Source organism: Drosophila teissieri, chromosome X, assembly GCF_016746235.2.
Source record: "Drosophila teissieri strain GT53w chromosome X, Prin_Dtei_1.1, whole genome shotgun sequence".
Taxonomy (NCBI): Eukaryota; Metazoa; Arthropoda; class Insecta; order Diptera; family Drosophilidae; genus Drosophila; species Drosophila teissieri.
This window is the reverse complement of record NC_053034.1, coordinates 6465613-6489124: the sequence shown is the minus strand read 5'-3', so window position 1 is coordinate 6489124 and position 23512 is coordinate 6465613. Positions and strand designations below refer to the sequence as shown.

General features: G+C 46.9%; 1 protein-coding gene across 5 annotated transcripts; it reads left to right on the top strand.

The window, feature by feature from the left end:
- The first annotated feature begins 77 nt into the window (after window positions 1-77).
- Window positions 78-22073, top strand: LOC122622980 (tyrosine-protein phosphatase corkscrew). 5 transcript variants are annotated; one of them, XM_043801812.1, is made up of 11 exons: window positions 78-249; window positions 848-1035; window positions 1112-1238; window positions 14825-14987; window positions 15730-15909; window positions 15983-16100; window positions 16720-17675; window positions 17752-17842; window positions 17918-18107; window positions 18182-18630; window positions 18711-20702. In XM_043801812.1, exons 1-11 carry the CDS (start codon window positions 236-238, stop codon window positions 18806-18808), a joined length of 2574 nt encoding a protein of 857 aa, XP_043657747.1. In that variant the 5' UTR covers window positions 78-235; the 3' UTR covers window positions 18809-20702. The 5 variants fall into 5 exon arrangements, with proteins under 5 accessions (XP_043657747.1, XP_043657745.1, XP_043657744.1 ...); XM_043801810.1 differs by having other exon boundaries at window positions 18182-20703; XM_043801809.1 differs by lacking the exons at window positions 78-249; window positions 848-1035; window positions 1112-1238 and adding an exon at window positions 9231-10044 and having other exon boundaries at window positions 18711-22066.
- The last annotated feature ends 1439 nt before the right edge of the window (window positions 22074-23512 follow it).

The window sequence follows — 23512 nt, the reverse complement described above, 5'->3', positions numbered from 1 at the left end:
TGGATGTCCGTGCTAGGTGCTCGCCCGAGATCTGCACCCGTTTTGGCTGGCAGTTTGTAGTTTTTTTTTTGAGTCGCCTGGCCACACCGCACAGCCCAGTAAAAAAATAGTTTTTTTTTGTATCCAACCAACCAACTGTAAAAATAAGTTTAAACAAAGCATCTACTCATAAGTTTCATTTTTTTCCGTTAAGTGTCACCATTATTTATTTTTTAAGTGTGCATTCAATAAGAAAATGTCATCGCGAAGGTAAATCCAATAGGAAATACGACAATGTTCCGCACTCACACACGCACGCAGACCCGCACACACACACACAAACTCGCACACATCAACGACACACACTCGCAAACACACACGCACGCACGCTCCGCTCCCAACTGGGCTATTTACATATGTATAAGTAGATACAAAAGCAAGGCAGAACGAAAAAGAAAAACAGAAACAAAAAACAAAAACTGCTGAGATAAAAAGTGCACTGAAGTGTGGGTCGGAGGGGGGGGCGCACGGGTGGATGCAGCGGGGCCGTTGCCGTTTGCCGCTGCCACTGCAACTGCCACTGACTGCACTGCTTCAGCTTCGGCCTCAGCCTCAGCCTGTTGCCCACCGCGTAAGCAGTGCGGTAACCAGTGACAGTTGCACCAGCAACTGCGCGGATGCACACACAGCACACCCCACTGCACCTGCCACTGATGCCCACTGGATGGGCATGCTGCCCACTGGAGGCTGACCTGGAGCGACACTCGCACAGTGGCAGCTGACAACACCCATCCATATGTTTGCCCACCGGGGCAACAGCGACAGCGACAGTTGACTTAACTCCGAATCCGTTTTCCCCCGTCCGCAGATGGTTCCACCCAACGATATCTGGCATCGAAGCTGAGAAACTGCTGCAGGAGCAGGGATTCGACGGCTCCTTCCTCGCCCGCCTCTCCTCCTCGAATCCGGGCGCCTTCACGCTCTCCGTGCGCCGCGGCAACGAGGTGACCCACATCAAAATCCAAAACAATGGCGACTTCTTTGATCTCTACGGTGGTAAGTATATGCCTAGCCCCCCTTGTCCCCCACTCGGTCACCCAATTAACGCCCGTGAATCCCGTTCCCTTTGCAGGTGAAAAGTTCGCCACACTGCCGGAACTGGTACAATACTACATGGAGAATGGCGAGCTGAAGGAGAAGAACGGCCAGGCCATCGAACTCAAGCAGCCGCTGATCTGCGCCGAGCCCACCACGGAAAGGTGAGTCGCGAACCGGGTGGCCATTCGGAGTATAGTAGGACATGGCAACTGGCTTTCTTGAGCGCTTGATGGGCGATAAATGGGCGATAGATGATACACTTATACACTTACCTCGACTGCCTTGTTCCCAAGTTGATTATGCTCTCCTGACGGAGGAGGAGAAGATCCTCTGGTCTTACGGCTGCTTTCTGTCCTCTGGAAAGACAGAGAGTGATGTAATCATTCAAGTTCTAGTAAATGTGCTCCAAGTGGGATGCAAGCAGAATCCTTTTCGAAGTGCCTTCTGTGGGGCATACAAATGGAGTGCCCTCCCGATGGGCAGACTAACCTATTTCGCACGTTCCGAAACGAACTGACGTCAACGGATGCAAGGGATTCACCTAAAATTGGGTCACCAGCAAAACGGCCAACCAGTTCTCATCGAACAGTCTTCCATGACCTACATTAGTTCCACTCCGCTTTGCACAAGGACGAATCGTATTTGTTTGCTTTCGGGTCGGATTATAATTCACGCACCATGTTTACAAACGATCTTGTGTGAGCACTCGAGAGTCCAAACATCAGTTTCGAGCACTTTGCTTATCAGGCTTTCTCAAATGCTATCGGGTACTGGGTACTGTGAACTGGGTCCGGGATTACGACTGTGAATGCGACTGCCATTGGGACTGGGAATTGAAATCGAAATCGAAAGTGGGCCAGGGCCAAACTTCGCATCCCTTTCTCCCCCTTCACGCGACTGTCCCAACTCTTTTATTGTTCCTTCTTAGAGCAAACAGTTGAGTTCGTATGTATCAAATAGGTTAGAAATCAATTATGATCTAGTAGAGTTAGGACCTTGGGGTGGAGGACCTGCGATAGCTACCTCTTCTCGAACAACCGCAAACTGAAGAGTTACGCAAAAACTAGTACTTGAAACCCCAGTGATCGAAGCTCCACTAAGTCTTACCCAATTTATTATTCAAGTAAGAAAATAAACGTGAAATGGCGAAGAGGACTGCTCGTTGCGCACTGGACTGAGAACCAAGCGCCAAACTCAAACATTCCAGTAGTAAAAAAGGTGTTAATAACCAGTCTGTTACTTTTGAAACCACGATGGATCGCTGTGTCGTAGAGAATCTGGTACTTGACGCTGATCTTTCTTTCGGATGTGGATTGTCTCCGATACGCAACTCAGTTTCGAGACGAGATGAGATTTGTGGGTGAATAATTTCTAATTCCACTTAAATCGGACACCCACACACCTGTTGCTCACGCAGACACCCACACACCACGCCCACACCCACACCCACAATCACACACAGACATCCACATCCACATCCATAGCTACAAGCAGTGCATTCATTGTCTTTGTCACTGGCGTTTTCAACCCACACGCGCGAAATATTGTCGATATTTATTGTATTTCTTGCTTATTAATATTTCTGAGCCCGCCGTTTACCCAGGCCATCGTATTATCAAATATTTTACGGCCCCCCTTTCTGTCTTTCTTTCTTTCCTTCTTTCCTTCTTGTTTGTCGCCTTGCCTCCTTTCTCAATGCCGCTCTTGCTTCTGTTTCTGCTTCTGCTACGTTGTTTTGTTGTTGTTGTTGTTTTGCCTCGTGTGCTGCACTTTCCGCATCCCCACAGGTCAGTCCCCCCGACCGGCCACGCCCACCGACGCCCCTCCAAATGCTATGGGGCGCCGGAGAGCAATAGAATCGAAGCAGTGGAAGTAATTCGAGCAATCAAACAAAGCAGAGTGCTTAAAACTACACCACATCCATACATCCCTACATCCATACATATAAATAGGAAGAATGAACCGAAAACTATGCTACCCATTGAATTGGAAGCATTTCGCAGAACCTTTAGACGCTTAGCCCCCCACCACCACCACTGAGCGCGCCTTTGTTTCTCAGCGACGTTTGCCCCCAGGTTTCACCTGGTTTCCCAGCAGCCCCTCCACTCCACTCCCCTCCACTCCACACCACTCCACTACACTCCACCAGCCACTTATCCTTGGCTGAAGCTGGTGACGGTTTTAATTTGTATTTTCGATTCTGGTTTATTTTTAAAGCGCCGCGATCCGAGCCGCGTTTATTTTTAGCCTAAGAAGGTGTTGTATGGCTTACAATCGATTTGCGAGTCGCACAAATCGTTTGATTGGCGGTGACGTCAAACGAGGGCTGCGATCGAAGGCAATCATAATTATATATTTTTAGGGGTTGATCATGAGGATATTTACATGCATTACGCTTGCGAACGCCAATCGTCCGAAAAGTGGGTTTATTATGGGGTGTGGAAAGTTACGCGGTCAGCTTTTTATAAATCAATTCGTCTGCCTTCCGTGGGGCTGGCAGGCCAAGCTAATATGCATGGAATGGGGTATATTAGTTCCATCTATGGCTTGCTAGTTTACAAAATCGGGAATTTCTATTCGACTCCTCAGCCGTTGGGTTGATGGGGAAATACTCTTGCGAAGGGAGAAGTGTGAAGGGAGAGATGCATTTGCCTCTGGAATGGCCAAGACATTCTCCAACATTCCCCCACTTTCAGCCACTTTCCCGCGACATTTCACCACCCGATTGCATTTTCATTTCCATTTCCATTGCGAATCCCATTCCCATTTCCAATTACATTTCTCGCCGTTGATCTTGACCTTTGATCGAGTCAGAACGGCGATTGGAGTGCAACCGAATTGCAAATCACTCGATGTTATGCGGTTAGCTTGTTTTTGTGCACTGTTTGCTCACCTGCCCACTTAATCGCTGCAATTAATTGCAAGATAATTGTAAATTGCTTTAGTTTCGCGCACTTTCTTCCACAGCTCCGACGATCTGTCAAGGAGCAAGTCAAATCTGACAATCGTCAATTAGGCCTTCGAGTTGTTTGTGTTGGGTAATACTTAATGGATACTGGGTAGTGGATAGTGGATACTAGATAGTGGGTAATGGGTAATGGCGACCCACCTACCCCCAGATCCCACTTGAGCCCCAGGTGCAACCCCTTCGGGTTCACCCTTGCCCATCCCGCTTGTCCCGCTCTCGAGTGCCGCAAATGCTAAATGCTTTCAATTTTCGCCATTAAGACAAGCCTACAAATGGTTTATAAATTATGCCGTGCACGTAGCTCTGGCTTTAGCTGTAGCTGTAGCTGTAGCTGTAGCTGTAGCTGTAGCTGTATTTGTATCTGTATCTGTATCTGTACCCCAACCTCCACTGTATCTGTATCTAAGGCATCAGCCACAACAGCAGCAGCAATAAACGTATGTAAAGGGTACACTTGAAGAAATGTGCCGTGGCATGAACTGTTCATTTTGCTCTAAATCGCATAGCTGAAATACCTACGCAGTTCTTACTCCAACTTTAGGGGGCAACTATAGCTGAGATTAGAGCGAGGCGGTGGGAGTCCCTTTCAAATGGAGGAACGTCTGTGAACGGTGTTCTCTGTGCACACACGCTTCAAATTGGATTGTGCAAACACGCACGTCTACTCATCCATGTACCCATCCATATACCCATCCATATACCCATCCATATGCACATATTTGGCTGCAGGCTCCCCCCTCCTGCGCCCATCCTCGTCTCACGCTCCGCAAGCAGTAGAATTGCACCCACTGCATCGCCATGGCCTGCACGTGAAGCGGATAATCCACGGCAAATACTCTGACACTCTGATAATGGGATAGATTGATTGATAGATGGAGCGCACAACTGTACCGCGCCAGGTGAAGCACACCAAAGTAGACCTACTGCTTGTTTAATATCTGTCTAATTCTCGCTGCTGATTGTACTTTAATTGTAATTAATCGACATCAAATATTAATCGATCAACTTGGACTGCTGAACTGAACTGGGCTTCCGATGTGATGATCACTATTTTCAGTCGAACCCCGCCATCCAATGCAGTGTAATTTATGGGTAAACTTCGTTTTTGATTCCAGCAAATAGATCGAAATAAGTGGTATAGACGGGTTTTTCGAGCACTACATTTACATGGCCAGCAGCGCATCGCATCGCATCGCATAGCACCTGACCCAATGATGTTCAGCTATGAATGTTTCCCAACTACACTGTCATTGCACTGATTGCAACTGCGTTTTGAACTGTTTGTGCTGTGCTTTCCCTTTGCAAATGCCACGAACTGAATTAAATGTTAAACGCACGTATATGTAGATATGTACGCCAGTGATCGAGATGATCGCTCATTATATTTGGTATCCTAAACTGCCCAGCACACGACAATTTAAAGCTCCCGGCACGAACCGCAAATGCGTCTGTCCCGCAATTAAATATTCAGGTAAATCCCTCGCCAAAACATCGCCAAAACAAAGAGCCACAAAGCCACAAAGAGAACGAGGAAAGATTCGAGTCAATAAATGGTGATGAGGGATTGATTCGTCGGCACGGCAAGAAAATCAAAGTTGATTGGCGGACAGGCCAACGAACTGACCAAACCAAAAGAATCCATCCAAATCCCAAGGAATACTTTTCCGCCACGCCACTAAGCTCCAACTCACTAGCTCGTGAGTCCCCGTCTATTCGCGGAGCTGGAGATCTGATTTGCTTACAAAAAAGTGTTACATGGACGAACTCACGTAGTATTCCATCTAATAATATAAATTACCACACGGATCGTAAATCTCGGGCGATATTTTTGGCTGGCGGAGCATGGCAAAAATGGCAAAAATGGAGCAGTATCATAAATCTCGGCTGCTATGGGGAAGCCCAGCTGGCTACAACTAAAACTGGGCTCGTCTCTCTAGCCTTTGGGATACAGATGGAGATAAAGATACAATCCTATCTTATCATATGCTTGAATATTCGTGAATATTCGTGAATATTAAAACACACCATTTCGGTATGCCAAAACATTGTCATTCTCCATTGTCAGAAAACAGCATGTTTCCTTGTTAGCAACTTTAGCCAATTTCAGCTGACTAATGCTGCCCACGCCCACTTGCCGGTGACTTTATGATTTGTAAATTATTTGCAAATATTATAAGTAGTTCTCCTAATTGCCTCTTCCCGTCTATTTTTGATTTACCCCTTTTTGGGTGGGTCGCAAAGTACTCATTTCAAAACTTACCATATACCCGCAGCTCACAAATGCCCGATATAATGGCCCATAAACTATACACTCTGGCTCTGGCATTCGCCGCAAAAAGTTCTGTTTGTTCTGTTTGGGCTGATTTAGTGCGAACACGTCTGTGCGAGTAGATAGATTGGTCCCCGCATCGACCCACAATCGATTTGCGATTGCCAATTGGCGACTGACTAACCCATTTCGAGAAGCTGTCGCCGGACTTTCGGCCCTGTGCTGGCACGCTTCAACTACGGATTGTGGGCTTCAGCTCACCTGGCTGCCATTCCTGGGTCTCTAGGTGCCTGGGTGCCTGGGTGCCGATAACCAATCCCAATTCGGAGTGGAGAACAATCAGTGGTCGGCACATAGGCGTGTGCGCCTGGCATACTAACCATCCCCCGCCTCTGAGCCGACTGAGCCATAAATTATGTTTATTTCTTGCCCCCCACTCCCCATCGCACCTACAAATGGTTTTGGTTTTGGCTGTGCCCAAATGCGGCCTGGGTCTCCAGCAACGATTTCGGGATAGCCAAGGTCGCGGAGCTCAGGATTGGAGCACTGGGGGATACTGGCTGTCCATCTGGCACCGATCAAGTTTATTTCTGGGCAGGGCACTCACTATTCCGCCTCAGCTTTTAATCATTTCATACGTTATGTAAACAAGTTGGCCATGCTGTTGGTCAATGCCACTTCTTAACTGCGTTACCTATAAGTTAGTTACGAATTGAATTTACTTGACTTGTCGCTTGGACTTCTAAGAACTTCAAATTGGGTAGCTCTTATTTATATCGATTGCAAACAAGTATCTCCGATCATCTCCGCTCACTTTTGTGCACTTCTCGCTTTGCATTTGCCAATGCAATTTTGCAATGACTAATACTCTTAACGGACGGACACGCAACTCCGCCCAGCGGCGCCATGTGGTTTCCACGGATCTGGTCCACCTGGCCGGGCACATCCTGTTTGCATTGATGCATGCATAGCGACATGGGGTTTCCCCGACTGGTTCGAGCTGAGCATTTTCAATTTTGATTTTGATCGAACACTTTGGGGACATTTTCCACTGAGTGGATTTTGAATGCGCTTTGGGTATCGAGTTCTAGTTGGTTTCCAGCGAAAACCCAATGACGAAATGTAGGAAAAAAAGTATAATTCGTCATCATTGGAAGGCATGGATACGAGGCTGGAAGTTTAGTGTTGCTAGATCGCAGTTCGCAGGCTGTCGCACGTCGACCGATTCTGTTTTGCTGGCCGAAAAATGTTATTCTGCGCACGTTCACACCTCTGACGTCTGCGCCTGCGCTGTAAGAGAGCTTTGGCACTGCCCGCTTCTAGCTCCCACCTACCCACCTGCCCAACCTGCCCACCCTGCCCACCTACCCACCTGCCCCCTCAGCCATCTAGCTGCTTGCCTAGATGGCCGCCACAGTAGTTGCTGTGCGGCTTCAGTTTCATTTCCGGTGGCAGGCAACGGACAACGGACGGCGCTAAAAGCGCTTTTTGTATTTGCTTTCTTACAAGCCGACAAGCCAACAACACACTCATATCACGAAATGACCATTTTCGGATTGGAATTAATCTTATGCGATTTGCTTTTCGAAATGTGTATGATTCGGATTCCGATTGCGATGAAATCCGTGATTCATCCAGGAGTACAGTCATTACTAAATCAGCGTAGAGTGGAGCCGTCATTTTCTATAGGTGTTAGCCTGGCACTAGCACCTAATTGAAAGTAAATGAAAAGTAAAAGTGTTCTTGTAAAAGTATGCAATGTTAGTTGCAAATGTAACGGTGACGTGCGAAGTGCTTTCGCTTTCTGAATAAACTGTATGTGGCGGCCACAGGATGGCCACAATTAAGTGGCGCCCGCTGCGGGGCCAAGCAGTTCGCGAGTAAAGAAACAGGAGCCAACGGAAAGCAGTGCACACACCCACTGCCAATCAATTGCAAAGTTACGTCTTTCGCTCCGTTTTGTTTATTTTGTATACTTTCTGTTTGTGACTGCTGGCTCGCTGACAGTAAATAAAGCCCATAAATAAAAACCCCCACCCACGAGATCGGCAGGAAGGGCTAACCAGAGCGCCGGCTGGATTTAAAAACAAAAAGCGCCGTCCGCAGCCAGTCAAGACTCAGATTCATTCATACCCCAGCGCTTAGAACACCACCAGCACCAGCACCAGGCCACAGCTCCCGTCCCAGAGATACTCAGAGATACTCAGAGAGAGCGGAAGAATCGAATCGCACAGAGAGGAGTCGCGCTGAGACAACGCTAAGAATCCGATTTCGATTCCGATTCCGAATCCGATTCCGATTTGGAATCCGAGGCAAAAAGCTTCAGACTCGCCAGCAGGCGCTTCATTCTCGAGTTGTGATCCAACGGGTTAGCAGCTCAGCTCAGCTCAGCTCAGCGCAGCTCGCAAGCAGTCGCCGTTCGTCGTCGTCGAGCGGCAAGCAGTTCGTTACGTTTCTATTTGGCGCCCAACAAGTACCATCGAGTGTTTTTGTTCTCCAAAGGCAAAGCGCGAAAATTATGCCTTCAGCCACATTTGTCCTGGAGCATTTGATGGCGGCACAATCGCGACTCGACGATCAGGCCGCATCCCCAGCAGAGGTCAAACCCACCATCCGCACCACCAGCAGCACCGTGGCCAAGGCCACCAAAGTCAAGTCGTACGAGAAGAAGCTGTTGCTGGCTCTCAAGAAGATTGTGCAATAAACGAACAATAATAAACGAATGCGGGGTAAACAGCACTCTATTTGACAAACTGTAGACATTTCCCCTTTAATCGAGCTGACTAAGATCAATAAAAAGCAAACAGAGGAGCACAACAAACAGCGGCAACAAAACAAGAATTCTAGTTTTTGTGCTTTCCGTGTGTGTACGTGTGTGCGCGTGTCTGTGTGGGCAAGTTGTTACATAAAACAAAAACAAACTGCAAACTACAAAATACAGAAAATAATAATAAAAAAAGAAAAAAGCCCAGTCGAGACGCATTTTTCCGCAGTGGAATACTACTATCTAAGCTTCTTTTTGTTTTGGTGTGTGCGAGAAAACGAGTGTGAAGAAAATGCTGTTCAACAAATGCCTGGAAAAGTTGTCCAGCTCGCTGGGCAATGTGGTCAATCACAAGTTGCAAGAGAAACACGTCTACAACAATAACAACATCAACAATAACAACCATAACAACAACAACATCAACAATAACAACAACAGCAATACGCCAAACAACAATGCCTACAACAAGCAGCGCAACTTCGAGTACGAAAGAGCCATTCAGGCGCACTACGGCAGCAAGGGAAGGCGCTCGGAGGAGCGCGAGAGGAGCGGCAAGTTCAAGGCCAGCAAGGGTCGCAAGGCCAAGGTCACCCCGCCGGAGACGCCCGGCCCGGAGGCCCAGGAGCCGGCCTGCAAGAACTGCATGACCCACGACGAGCTGGCCCAGATCATAAGGGGCGTGGCCAAGAGCACTGCTGCCGGCGAATGCAATCGGGACAATCGACTGCAGCGCAGACGTCGTCCACTGTCCGCCCAACCCTCCGCCGCCGCCTCCACGTCCACGTCGACGGAATCGCTGCACCGGCTCACACCCAGCCCCCAGGCCACGTATGCCTCCTACCCGGCCACGCCCACCTCCTGGACAGCCACTCCGCCGCAGTTCCCAGCCGCCTTCGGCGGTGCCAGCTGCTCGAACAGCACACTGTCCCTCCTGGCCACCATGCGCGTCCAGCTCCACGGTTACACGTAAGTTCGTAGGGTCGCCCCAAAACGACAACAGATCCAATGGGTCCAGCTCCAGGTCCAGGTCCAGGTGTGTTTGAAAAAGAGCAGCGATCTGCTGATTTGGGGCGCGTGCGAAATGATCCACTAATTGTTATCACAGTGCGAGCAATGAAGTTGTCAGGCAGGCTGCGAACTAAACGATACCCCGTAGCAGATATAGCGCTTTAATGCCCCGCCTGTCAGTCCACAAGCCGCAGAGTAGCAGAGTAGCAGAGTAGCAAACGATTCGAGGGAAGTCTGGAGCCAATCTGCTGCCCATCAATATTAGCCCTAATAAGGCAGGCAATCACTGCCAGTTGACGGCGCAGCAGAGCAAAAAGCAAAAAGCAACAAAGCAAAAAGCTAAAAAACAGCGCAGCACATACTGTCATGTGTTCAGAATTGCCACGCAAAATGAGTAAATATTTACGCAAAGCATTCGACTCGAAAACAAGCAATCGTAAATTGACGTTCTAATATGAATGAATTTCCGAGTGCCGAATGCCGACTGCCGACTCTCGATTGCCAATTGCCAAGTGAAGGGAGTGGAATGCTCAGATCGCCACTCAAATATGGTCACATATCAACCCCCCACACAGTTGGCCCATTGTCAAGTCGTGTTGCGGTATTGGTTCTTTCACTTAGAGCTCTAAGAGAAGATTGAGTTATTGGTCAGGGGTTAGATCCCCTAGCGAAATTACGCACTTGCACAACCGGGAAAGTTCGTCGAATTGCCCACTGCAGACAGCGTATCTTGGTATCTGCCAGATCCGTATTATCTCTTCACTCTTTACGCCCGGAATGTTTACCCATGTCCCGCTGCTGGGCTGTCCACCGTCCACATTCCCCAAAGATTCCATCCCACTCCGTGTCCATGTCCGATCTTGGTGTTTATCTGCCCGGCTGTGCCATGTGCCATGTGCCATGTGCCGTCCGATTGTTTGTGTGGGCTGGCCCCGTCTTGGCGATCTCGATTCGCAGAGTACCGCCAGAATGTTTACGAACTCTCGCATATGTATCTGCTGGACTATTGTGTCCCATAAATTATCTTTGACTTTTGTTGAGCTCGGATTGCAGTCACTATTTGGTTGGTTATTTATGTCGATGTTTATCGCAACGGATTCATTATTGGTGGGCGTGTTTATTGGCTCGTTAACTTGATGCTAATTTACGCTAAGCTCTTTAAGGTATTCAGCATAAGGGCGATCCCTTTGGCATTATCCCAAAACGCACACCATGCCAAATGATCAGAAAATGATGTATCAACAGCTTAATCGCCTCGATTTCCGGATTTCACTTGTCACCTCACTAGGTCAACAATGCAACGGGGCAGCTCCGCCCTCTGCCTCCTGGCACTATTAATCTTCCAATGGTTTTCCTTCAAGCCGTAGAGCTGATAAACAATTTATGAAATTGCTTTTCCCGTAATGGGTTTCGAGCGCTGCCTTCTGTTTTGCATAATTCTCTTTTGTTGTTCCGTTGCACAACCGTGAGCTGTTGCTGCCTTGCTGCCGATCAAATAAAAGCGTTTAATTTGTGCAAATTCACACCGTCCGCCGACTTCAAGATGCTCTCAGTGGGAAGGCCCAATTGAAGGGGGAAAACTCCACGGAAATTTTACGATTCCATCCCGCCGTGCGATGAACCATCTGGACATGGTTTATTTAGTTTCCTTTTTGACAGTTTGAATGGTTCATGAATATGAGATGTTTTGAATGGACTGTACTGCAGACTGCTGTACCACGCACTGCTTGCGAGTGGGCGGTTAGGGTATGGGCAAGCAGCTCATTCAATAAGCATCTTTCCCACTTTCCGAGTTTTAAGTTAATTAAACGAAGGCCTCGTTCCCCTGCTTCCGCTCTGCCCCTCGTAACCCCAATACCACTCGTTTCGCTGCCGCCTTTCCAGGTGCGTTGCCACACAAAAAGCAATATAAACCTGTGACAAACGAAACGACTAAAAAACACTCAGGGATTCGTACATACACATGCATTCGGATAATGCGTGCAAATAAGCTGCACATATTCGTGTGTGTGTGTGCATGTAAATCTGTTTGTTGACCTTAGCGGCGCTTTCATGAATGGCGCGCAGCTTCCTCCGCATGTAAATACGCCACATTCGTAATCGTATTCGCATTCGCACTCGCTGCTGTAAGTGTAACTGTAAATGATGCAAAAAGGTGTGAAGTTTTCACTGACGTACTCGGGGTGGTGGCAAGGCAATACCAGCACCACTGCTTGTATTTTGTATTTTTAACCCCCAGTCTGCCCGATTTAAATGCGCTGAGTGAGAGCGCAGCAGAAGTAATTTGCATTGCGTCGTATTATCGTCACAGTGCTAAATTTAAAGATCAACACCGAAATATCGATATGGGTGGAGACGGAGACACAGTTTGGCAGTTTAGCAGTTTAGCAGTTCGACAGAGTGACACAAAGGACATCAGAGATATGATCGATGTGGGCAGCGATAATTGCTAAGTTCAACTCTCGATTGCACGGGGTCAGACGGCAGAGGGCGATGCGTCCACGAATCGAAAAATCATATCCATACTCGACGATCGTAAACAAAACGAGCGGCCAAACAATACGCCAAAGTGCTAATAGATGTGGTCCGAAAACTGTGAATTGTCTTATGCAAATAACTCGAGAACCTTTCCATACGCAAATTCGTATATGTACATACATATGTGCATACATATGTGTGTTGAATCATCCCAAGGAATGCGCAGTTTGTATTTGCGGAGATCGGAAAACGGAAAACGGAAATTGGAAGCCCTTAGTTCTAGAAATTCGTACCATTGCCTAGAAATGAGTATTGATAGGAATAACCTAAGGTTAGGAAGCTTTTGATTGGGTGCAAGCAGTGTCGCCGTTTGCGCATAGGCCCAAGCAAGCAGTGCATCTAACAGTGTATAGCAGAGCTGCTTGAAATAGATTTATAACTTCCGTTTTGCTAAAAATAAACCCATTAAACTCATTCTTATCACTACCAGCCGATCGGCTTCGCTTTTGGCCACCTTGAATCTGTAACAAGCTGCCAAGCAGAGCGTGCGAGCGAGATGGCCAAAGCGGCAAGAGCGAGAGGGAGACAGTCAGACAGACAGAGAGCATGAAATGCCCGACACTCTGTGGCTCTAATGTAATGTTAATTGTTTCTACATGGACTTCTATTAATAGCCAGGCGGAAGATGAATTGATTTGGCTGACTAAAGCAAATCAATATGCACAGAAAGCAGTTTTATTCAAAATCGCCAATACGAAAACTGTGATCACTCGCAACATGGCAACATGGCAACATGGCTAAATGGTGATGTTGTTTAGTTTGCTGTTGCTTCACTCGTGAGTCGAGCTACATACAAGACGTGATTTCTTCCAGCGGAGAAGACAATTACCATTTGACAATTACATATGTATTGTTTTCTGTGTAGCGGCTCCTAGCACCTGTCGCATACATTATACATGAGTTTTGACTTTTTTAGTTGTTTTTTTTTAGTTGTTTTAACGTCGTTTTAACCACACACCCCGATACTCCACCCATATTCTCGCCGCATCGATGACATATTTTATGATATCTATGACCCCAGGCACTAAACTGAAACCGGCTTAAGGACAACTCAATGTTGTCAATTGCTTCTAGATTTTTGCTCGAATTCCGTATTTTTTTTGGTTTTTATGTTTGTGTGTTTTGTTTGCTCAACGGCGAATTCGACGAACTCAAAAGCGGGCTAAGAGATGCCCAGCACAACAGCAGCACGCGGTCTATAATGGCATTCAGAGCAAGTTGTTTGGGCCAGTGTTATTTATGCAAAGCATTTGGATCCAATGAACCCAGCCCAGTGTGTGTGTAGGCCAACGGTCTTCCACCGTGTGTGGATCACATCACATCGAAGTGATGTATAGAGATGATATGATTAGCTTGGTTCATCAGAGGGCTACCACTTGAGCTCCATTTTAGCTCAAGCTGAATTTAGCCGCCTTTTTCTGTGTCACATGGCACAAATGCGCTGCCAATTGCTGCAATTGCTGCCATGGCGATGACAATCTCAAGTCCGTCAGGCCAACTAAGCTGAGCAGGCCAGACGGGTAGACTTATAAGTCCCGGCCCCAAGTGGCTGGCTTCGACTCAACTTGCGCTTTTCCACACGGCGTATGCGTGTTTTTTTCGCCACTATTGCCGTTGCCGTTGTTATTGCAGTTGTCGCCTTGCATTTGACTGTTTTCTTCGAACTTTTGCTGGTGTGCTGTGCTTTAGCACATATACGTACAGTGAGCCCTCTGTTCATGGGCCCTCGAAAGCTCAAAACTACGGGTATGTTTACACTTTCCATTTCGAAGGGCGTGGTGCCATAAGTGATGATTGGCTTTACCAATCGATTAAAGGGCCAGTGAGTGAAACCGTCCACACAGTTCCACCCACTGAGTGCCGACTGTACCCGTCCGTATTCGATTTGTATGGCGCTGCTTTTGCTGCTTTTTGTTGGTATTGCGGTTGCTGTTGTTGTTGTTGTTGTTGCTGGCGGCTCTAGTATTTTGCGCTTTTGTGCGCTTCTCGTATAGTTTGTAATTGCATTTTGAGCGCTCACGTAGTCACCAGGCGAGCACTCAGTCAGTCAGTCAGTCAATCGCTCAGTTCGTTCAGTGGATGCGCCATCGATCGGTATAAATGGCCACAATTCCATACATACATACATACACATAAGCTCTCATATCTACGAATAACAAGCGATGTAATGTAATCATAACACTCCTCTTTCTCTCCGCAGATGGTTTCATGGCAATCTTTCCGGAAAGGAAGCGGAAAAATTGATCCTGGAGCGGGGCAAGAATGGTTCGTTTCTCGTCCGTGAATCTCAGAGCAAGCCTGGCGACTTCGTCCTTTCCGTGCGCACGGACGACAAAGTAACGCATGTCATGATTCGATGGCAGGTATGTTGAATACGTAACCCCAACTAACAAACCAACCAACCAACCAACCAACCAGATTTCGTAGTCGCCCCTCCCTCGCAGGGTGCAAAATGCAAATGCAAATCGATGGCAGTGCAGCAACAAAGTCGCACTGCCCATAAAGTTCCTCATAGCGCGACCTTGGCTCGACTCGACTGTAGGAGTCGCATGTGCACATAAACTCTACAGTCGAGCCTCCCTACGTTGGCTCCTAGGGCGCAGTGGAGAGAATGCTATAAATCAATTGCAATCTCTTCCTTCTTCAACACCTCAGCACTTTGCCATCTGCCCGTACAGAAAAACGCCCTATTACTAGCAACATTATCGAGGGCCTACTGTATGAATTCCGAGACATGCCTGCCTTGCCTCGGCGCGGGCAAACTGCTTGCGGCAGGAGCTTCAACCAGGTCAAGCAGTGCAGTTCCAGTTTCAGCGTAATTCCCCCCAAACAATTTTTCCACTATTACTACAACTTTAGCCGTGAGCTCGGTTTTTGCTGTTTTCAGTTTTCAGTTTGCGGGTTGCGGTTTGCGGTTTGCGGCTGCAATTATGCCATTTACATGTCTAGCTGGCCTTTTTCCCATTTGACATTGAAGTCACGTTTTCGATTTTATTAGCTAATCTCTCGACGCTCCATCGAGCTCGGAGATCGAGACCCTCCACCACGTGTCCCCCCATTCAAATGCCACGATTACACTACAGTACTCTCCCCTCCCGATTGCAGGACAAGAAGTACGACGTCGGCGGCGGAGAATCCTTTGGCACCTTGTCGGAACTGATCGATCACTACAAGCGTAATCCCATGGTGGAGACGTGCGGAACCGTGGTGCATCTGCGGCAGCCGTTCAACGCCACGCGAATCACGGCGGCCGGAATCAATGCCCGGGTGGAACAGCTGGTCAAGGTGAGTTCCCTGATTCTGACTCTACCTCGGTGATTGTGGGGCGAGCTAACCACGTGTTGGTATTCGATTGCAGGGTGGTTTCTGGGAGGAGTTCGAATCGCTGCAGCAGGACAGTCGGGACACATTCTCGCGCAACGAGGGCTACAAACAGGAGAACCGCCTCAAAAACCGGTACCGCAACATATTGCCATGTGAGTATAGAAGACCACTCAATGCTCTTCACCTTTTATAACCTATGCGATAGTATTGCTAACAGGCTGCTCAAAACAGTGATTCTTTCATCTATGTGACAATTTTTAGTCAAGTTATAATGAAAACTCCCTTCGTAAATTTCAAATTTTCCCAAAAGTCTTTTTTCTGATTTGCTGTCATAAAATATTCAGTTTTTTCGCCAAAACACTAAAAATATTGGTCTAAATATGGAATGTTATATCTCATTGCGCTCGTATTTAAATTTCCAATCGAACTATGTGCATAAATGGGGATTCTATTTTTTTGGCGATTTTTGCAAATTTTGATGATGTTACCCCTTACAAAAAATGCAAAAATTGATCGAAAAATGAATTTTTCCAAATCTGTCAAAAAGTGACAGGGTTTATTAGCACGGGCAATTAGCTGCTCAAAACTGTTATTCCCTCATTTCAATGACCATTTTAGGCCAAGTTATGATAAAAACTCCCTTTGCCAAAGCCGTTTTTGCCGAATTTCCGTCTTAAAACTGTCGGTTATTTGGCCAAACGAGTAAAAATAGTGGTCCACACATGGAATGCCATACCAAATGTGTAACCCATTTCCCTGTCCGCTTTCCAGACGACCACACGCGCGTCAAGCTGCTGGACGTGGAGCACAGCGTGGCCGGAGCCGAGTACATCAATGCCAACTACATACGGCTGCCCACCGACGGCGACCTGTACAACATGAGCAGCTCGTCGGAGAGCCTGAACAGCTCGGTGCCCTCGTGCCCCGCCTGCACGGCGGCCCAGACGCAGCGGAACTGCTCCAACTGCCAGCTGCTGAACAAGACGTGCGTGCAGTGCGCCGTCAAAAGCGCCATTCTGCCGTACAGCAACTGTGCCACCTGCAGCCGCAAGTCGGACTCCCTGAGCAAGCACAAGCGCAGCGAATCCTCTGCGTCATCTTCGCCCTCCTCCGGCTCCGGCTCGGGCTCTGGCTCCGGCTCCGGACCAGGATCGTCAGGTGCCAGCGGAGTGAGCAGCGTCAACGGACCCGGCACACCCACCAATCTCACGAGCGGCACAGCCGGATGTCTGGCCGGCCTGCTAAAGAGACACTCGAACGACTCGTCCGGAGCTGTCTCCATATCGATGGCCGAGCGGGAACGCGAGCGGGAGCGCGAGATGTTCAAGACGTACATCGCCACCCAGGGCTGCCTGCTCACCCAGCAAGTGAACACGGTGACGGACTTCTGGAACATGGTGTGGCAGGAGAACACGCGCGTGATCGTCATGACCACCAAGGAGTACGAGCGCGGCAAGGAGAAGTGCGCCCGCTACTGGCCGGACGAGGGTAGATCGGAGCAGTTCGGCCATGCGCGGATACAGTGCGTCTCGGAGAACTCGACCAGTGACTACACGCTGCGCGAGTTCCTCGTCTCGTGGCGGGATCAGCCAGCGCGCCGGATCTTTCACTACCATTTCCAGGTGTGGCCGGATCACGGAGTGCCCGCCGATCCGGGCTGCGTGCTCAACTTTCTGCAGGATGTCAACACGCGCCAGAGTCACCTGGCTCAGGCGGGCGAGAAGCCGGTAAGTTTGGCTTGCATTACACTTGCGGCAGCATTGGCTTTAACCAAATACTTCTTCTTCTATGACTCGTTTGCAGGGTCCGATCTGTGTGCACTGCTCGGCGGGCATCGGACGCACTGGAACCTTCATTGTGATCGACATGATTCTCGACCAGATCGTGCGCAATGGTAAGTTTGAATGTTTAGGTGCGGTCAAGAACTTGAGCCTCATTCAAGCTCCTTTTCGTATGTGTTTCTTCACAGGATTGGATACCGAAATCGACATCCAGCGCACCATTCAGATGGTCCGATCGCAGCGTTCCGGTCTCGTGCAAACGGAGGCGCAATACAAGTTCGTCTACTATGCGGTGCAGCACTATATCCAGACCCTGATCGCCCGGAAGCGCGCCGAGGAGCAGAGCCTGCAGGTTGGCCGCGAGTACACCAATATAAAGTGAGTAGACTCTACGAGAGACTCTGCAAGAGTGTCCGTCTATATGTGTCTATCTATCTTATCGCACCATCTAGGTACACAGGCGAAATTGGCAACGATTCACAAAGATCTCCATTACCACCAGCAATTTCTAGTATAAGTTTAGTTCCGAGTAAGACGCCACTGACGCCGCCATTGGCGGACTTGGGCACTGGGATGGGCCTAGGCATGGGCGTGGGCATGGGCGTCGGCAACAAGCACGCATCGAAGCAGCAGCCGCCGTTGCCGGTGGTCAACTGCAACAACAATAACAACGGCATCGGCAATAGCAGCAGCAGCTGCAGCAACGGCAGCGGCAGCGGTAGCAACAACACCAGCGGCAGCAACGGCAGCAGCAGCAACGGCAACATCAACGCCCTGCTGGGCGGCATTGGCTTGGGGCTGGGCGGCAATATGCGCAAGTCGAACTTTTACAGCGACTCGCTGAAGCAGCAACATCAGCAACAGCAGCGCGAGGAGCAGGCGACTGCTCCGGCGGGAGCAGGTAAGATGCAGCAGCCGGCGCCGCCGCTGCGACCGCGTCCAGGCATACTCAAGTTGCTCACCAGTCCCGTCATCTTTCAGCAAAATTCAAAAACATTCCCAAAGACATGATCGGTTTGCGACCGCCGAGCCATGCGCCTGCGTTGCCGCCGCCACCGACACCGCCGCGCAAAACATGACAAATGAATTTCTAAGTCGCGACGCCCCCTTGACACGCCCACCCCCCCGACACCCACCTCCCTTCCCACCCAACACGCACACAGACCACAAGTGGATTTCATTTATAATGTCACCCAGCCGCCACAAGTCCCAGACCCAAAACCCAATCCCTCGACTATGTTTTACTGTTGTACCACGTTCTACGTTTTTTTTTTTTAATAATTGTAATCTATATACTTTTTGTAATTGTGTGTAATGCTTAGTTGTATGTTATTGTCTCGCTTTATGTTGTAAGTGTTCCCTGCACACGCAAAGCAGTAACCCCACCACCCGAAACCCCAAAACCCAGGCATATTTATGTAGTAGTATTTTAAGAACCTCCGAACCGGAAGTTGAGGATACAATCTGGGCGGAGCTGCAGCAGTTTCCCCAAAAAAAAACACACATTTTTAAGATGGATCGCAGCAACAAAATGATAACTCCCGTTCCCTGTTCCACACCGCTTGAATTTGGCGGAATCGGCATTGATAGTATTTCACTTTTTTGAAAATATTCGCTGCAGATGAGAAAATTGACTTGTGACAAAAATATTTACATGTATTGCGTTGGTTACAAACCACCAAAATTGTTTAACTTTAAATTTTACTAATCGACTCTTATGTCATTTCGCAAGTTTCTAAATAGTTGTAGTTTTCCATTTGGGAATCGTTGATGAAATCCATTTATGACGCGATATCTAGTTCTGGCACGTTCAATTTGAATCGGTTAATTTCGAATCTAGTTTTGGCGAAAGTTGATAAAGTTTCAGAAAAGTGAAGTCCACCTCCACCAAATTCAACTTGAAACGGAAACGGGTAACCGGTTGGAATGCAAATCAAGTTTTTAGTGTAGTAAGTGTTGACAAAATCGAAAGAGAAGAAGTTAGAGGAGTAACTGAGGCAGTAAACACGTAACGATAATGATACAAAAAGCGTTGATTGTGATTCGAGTGACAGCGAGAACAGAAACTGAAACAGTAATAGAAACAGAAACAGAAACAGATGAGAACAGATGCAAACGAGATCAGATCAGAACAGAACAGAACAGCGGAGACGCCAACCGAACAGAACAGAAAAGAAATGAACAGATGAGAAGAGAACAGATTAGAGGTAAAAGAAAAAGCTAAGAAGCGCTTAAGCGTGTCGTCCCTAGAATAAGAAACTTAAGATTACAGCTCGACAGATCCAGATTCAAATCCAGATCCAGATCTATATCTCTAGCAGCCAATTTCTGATTTCCCCTTCCCGGTTAATTTTCCCATTAATTTAGTGATTGTGTGTGTATATTCTTAATTGTATATTGATGATTATTTATAGCGATTGCCCATTGTGTTACATTTCAAATGTTCGAAAGAATTGTATTTAGAAATTTTGTACTTTAGAAATTATGCATTAATTGTGTGTCTGTGTCTCTCTACCCAGTCTCCCCATCTCTGTCTCTCTCTTTCTCTCTCTCACTCTCTCTCATACCCTCTCTGTCTATGCACGAGTGTTTTCTTGATTAAGTTTATTATTTCAACGCTGAAGCGGAATCAAACTAAATATGCAATATTTAAGCACAGTACCTTGGGCGCTGCAAAGAAATTAAAAAATTTCAAAATAAAAAGCCAACTGCTAAATCATAAATACGAAATATACAGGAAGGAACAACTCAATATCAGCAGCAGCGAAATATATAAATCAATTAGATTACTGTGCAAATTTGAGTAATATATATTTAAAACGTACCCTTATTTTATCTTATTTAACTTTATGCTTTTGTAAGTGCTTTAAATTGTTATTCATCTTGATCTTGCAAAAAAAGAAAAGAAAAAACCACAAAACTTAAAAACGAATACAAAACTAAAAAACAACACAAATTATATTTGTATTTATACAGAAAAATAAAACATTTTATATGCGATACACAAAAGCACATTATTTTTTATTTTCCCTGCATGTTTGTTGAACGCTTTCGCTTTTTGGTTCTCAACTTGAGTTATGTTACCACACATCCTCAACGAACTGAATGAAAACCGAACACTTTGGAACATAGCCTTATATAAAAACGCCTCGACGACCAAGACGGAAAGTTGAATCACACCACGGAGAAGAGGGAGCCACGTCCCGTCTCCCGGTTAGAACAATAAGTAATCATGTGTTCACACCCCCCAAACAACCCAACCACCCACTCGAATCGAATCGAATGGAATCGAATCGAAACTGACCCCTGACCTTCCACCCACCATCTGAGCACTAGCGGGTGATCCCGATCGGACGACAAAAGAATGTGTGTAAGTGCGTGATCTAGTACTTTATATAGTTAGCCTATAATACGATAATTCAAATGGAATATGTCGAAGCCTGGCTTCGACTGGGCGGCGACCTAGTGGCCCCCAAAAACGAAGGTGAATCCGAATATGAATGTGAATCCCACTGGGGATACGATATGTTTTGATCTTGGAGGCGCGGGGCGCACAAAGTCCCGCGCTTCTTGTGTTGAATTTTTATAGCATATAGACAGAGGTGGATATCGGATATGGAGATTTGAGATTGGAAATTCGAGATTGGAGATTGGAGATTGGAGAACGCAGTCCAATGGAGCAGCCGGCGGAGGAAGAGATGAATGCCAAAGCACAAAAGCCAACAGCAAAAAGCAACAAACAAACACCAATAGGCCTCATCGCAGTCATTTGACCACAAATCTCATAAACAACGATGTTATAATCAATAAGAACGAACCAAAATCAAAATAACGACGTGAACATTGAGGGAGGGATCGATGAAGACGACCCAAACACCAAGAATAAAAAACAAAAACAAGAGCAAGGAAACGCTTTAAACTTAAATGATTCTAAAATTGTATCTAGGCAATATCGAAATGTAAACCATACACCAACTATCCATAGTAGAGAACAAACACCAAGAAGAAATTGCTTAAGTGACTTACTTTAAATAACGATACTCTCGGGTAGGACCTCAAAACCCTAGCAACCGTAGCCTCGGACCTCAACCGATATCCCCGTGACCCCGTGACCCCCTTGACCCCCCTGACCCGAATCCAACGTACCCTCCTCCAGTACGTCTATAAGCTAACCACGCGATCCAACCTCAACCCGTGTTCATAATCCGATGAGATGATGAGATGACGAGTTGTTCGATTTTTAGTGAAACCTCGGTGCGGTTTCGATGTTGCAAGAATTAAAAAACCAAATAGAGACGACGTTTTCTTTGTTCAAATGTTGCCAATTTGCAAAATACAAGTGTTAAACTACCATATAACGGGTGTTTTTTTTAGAGGTATAGAACTTTAAGTTGGCATTACTGTTCAAGATGGCGACCGATTTAACAGCTGTCAAGTGATTTATTCTCAGTTTGGTTTGGCAATTCGTCATGAATAGACTCACGCCTGAACAACGCTTGCAAATAGTGCAATTTGGGCCCAAAACGAGATTGCTGTTGTTCCCGATTTTCATAAGCGAATTTTGTTTAGCGATGAAGCGCACTTCTGGTTGAATGGCTACGTCAACAAACAAAACTGCCGCATTTGGAGTGAAGCTAATCCTCAAGTGTATGTCGAAACACCGTTACATCCAGAAAAACTGACTGTTTGGTGCGCTGTATGGGCTGGTGGAATCATTGGTCCGTACTTCTTCAAAAACGATGATGGCCAGAACGTTACAGTCAATGGTGATCGGTATAGAGCCATGATTACTAACTTTTTCATTCCTGAATTGAACGACCATAATGTCCAGGAGCTGTGGTTCCAACAAGACGGCGCAACGTGTCACACAGCTCGTGCCACAATCGATTTATTGAAAGACACGTTTGGTGACCGCCTAATTTCACGTTTTGGACCTGTGAATTGGCCTCCAAGATCTTGTGATTTAACACCGCTAGACTACTTTTTGTGGGGCTATGTAAAGTCATTGGTCTATGCGGATAAGCCACAAACGCTAAACCATTTGGAAGACAACATTCGCCGTGTTATTGCCGATATACGGCCAAATATGTTGGAAAAAGTCATTGCAAATTGGACGTCCAGATTGGACTACATCCGAGCCAGCCGTGGCGGTCATATGCCAGAAATCATATTTAAAATGTAATGCCACAAGATTATCTTTCATGTCAATAAAATTCATGTCAATCGAATAATCCATCGTTGTTTTATTGCAATTTAAAATTCTATACCTCTAAAAAAACACCCGTTACTATATGGAGTATGAATAATATATATTTAGTGGCGAAATACAGCGCAGTACTACTTGGTAGGGTAGCATTTTCATTGAGTCCGACAAAAACAAAACAAACGAGGCAAACGTACATGTATCTGTATACAAGAAGCAGCTTAGAGATACTCTTCTCTTGGCATATAAAATATTAATCGACCTACGAGCATTAGACATCTGTGTAGAATACTGCGAATATTGTTAAACGGTGACGATTTGATTGGAACTAGGATAACAATCCAAAACAAAACAAAAGGTAAAAAAGGTAAACGAGCCCACGACGAACCGCGATAGACGCAACAAACCAACAAACAAAGTTTTCGTAGCTCTAGATCGTAAGATAAACAAATTATTGAAACGCAACAAAGCGATCGATCGCAAAATCGAGACAGAAGGCAACACCAAATAAATTGTAGACAAAACCAAAGTCGTTGTAATGTTGAAGCAAATCTATATGTAATACAATCTGACTCTGCAA

Excerpts from the sequence above, each read along its gene's own strand:
- LOC122622980 (XM_043801808.1), top strand. The coding sequence starts at position 9,371 with ATGCTGTTCAACAAATGCCTGGAAAAGTTGTCCAGCTCGCTGGGCAAT. Across the intron at positions 14,988-15,729 it reads ATGTCATGATTCGATGGCAG|GACAAGAAGTACGACGTCGG; the intron begins GTATGTTGAATA and ends TCCCGATTGCAG. Across the intron at positions 17,843-17,917 it reads CGACCAGATCGTGCGCAATG|GATTGGATACCGAAATCGAC; the intron begins GTAAGTTTGAAT and ends GTTTCTTCACAG.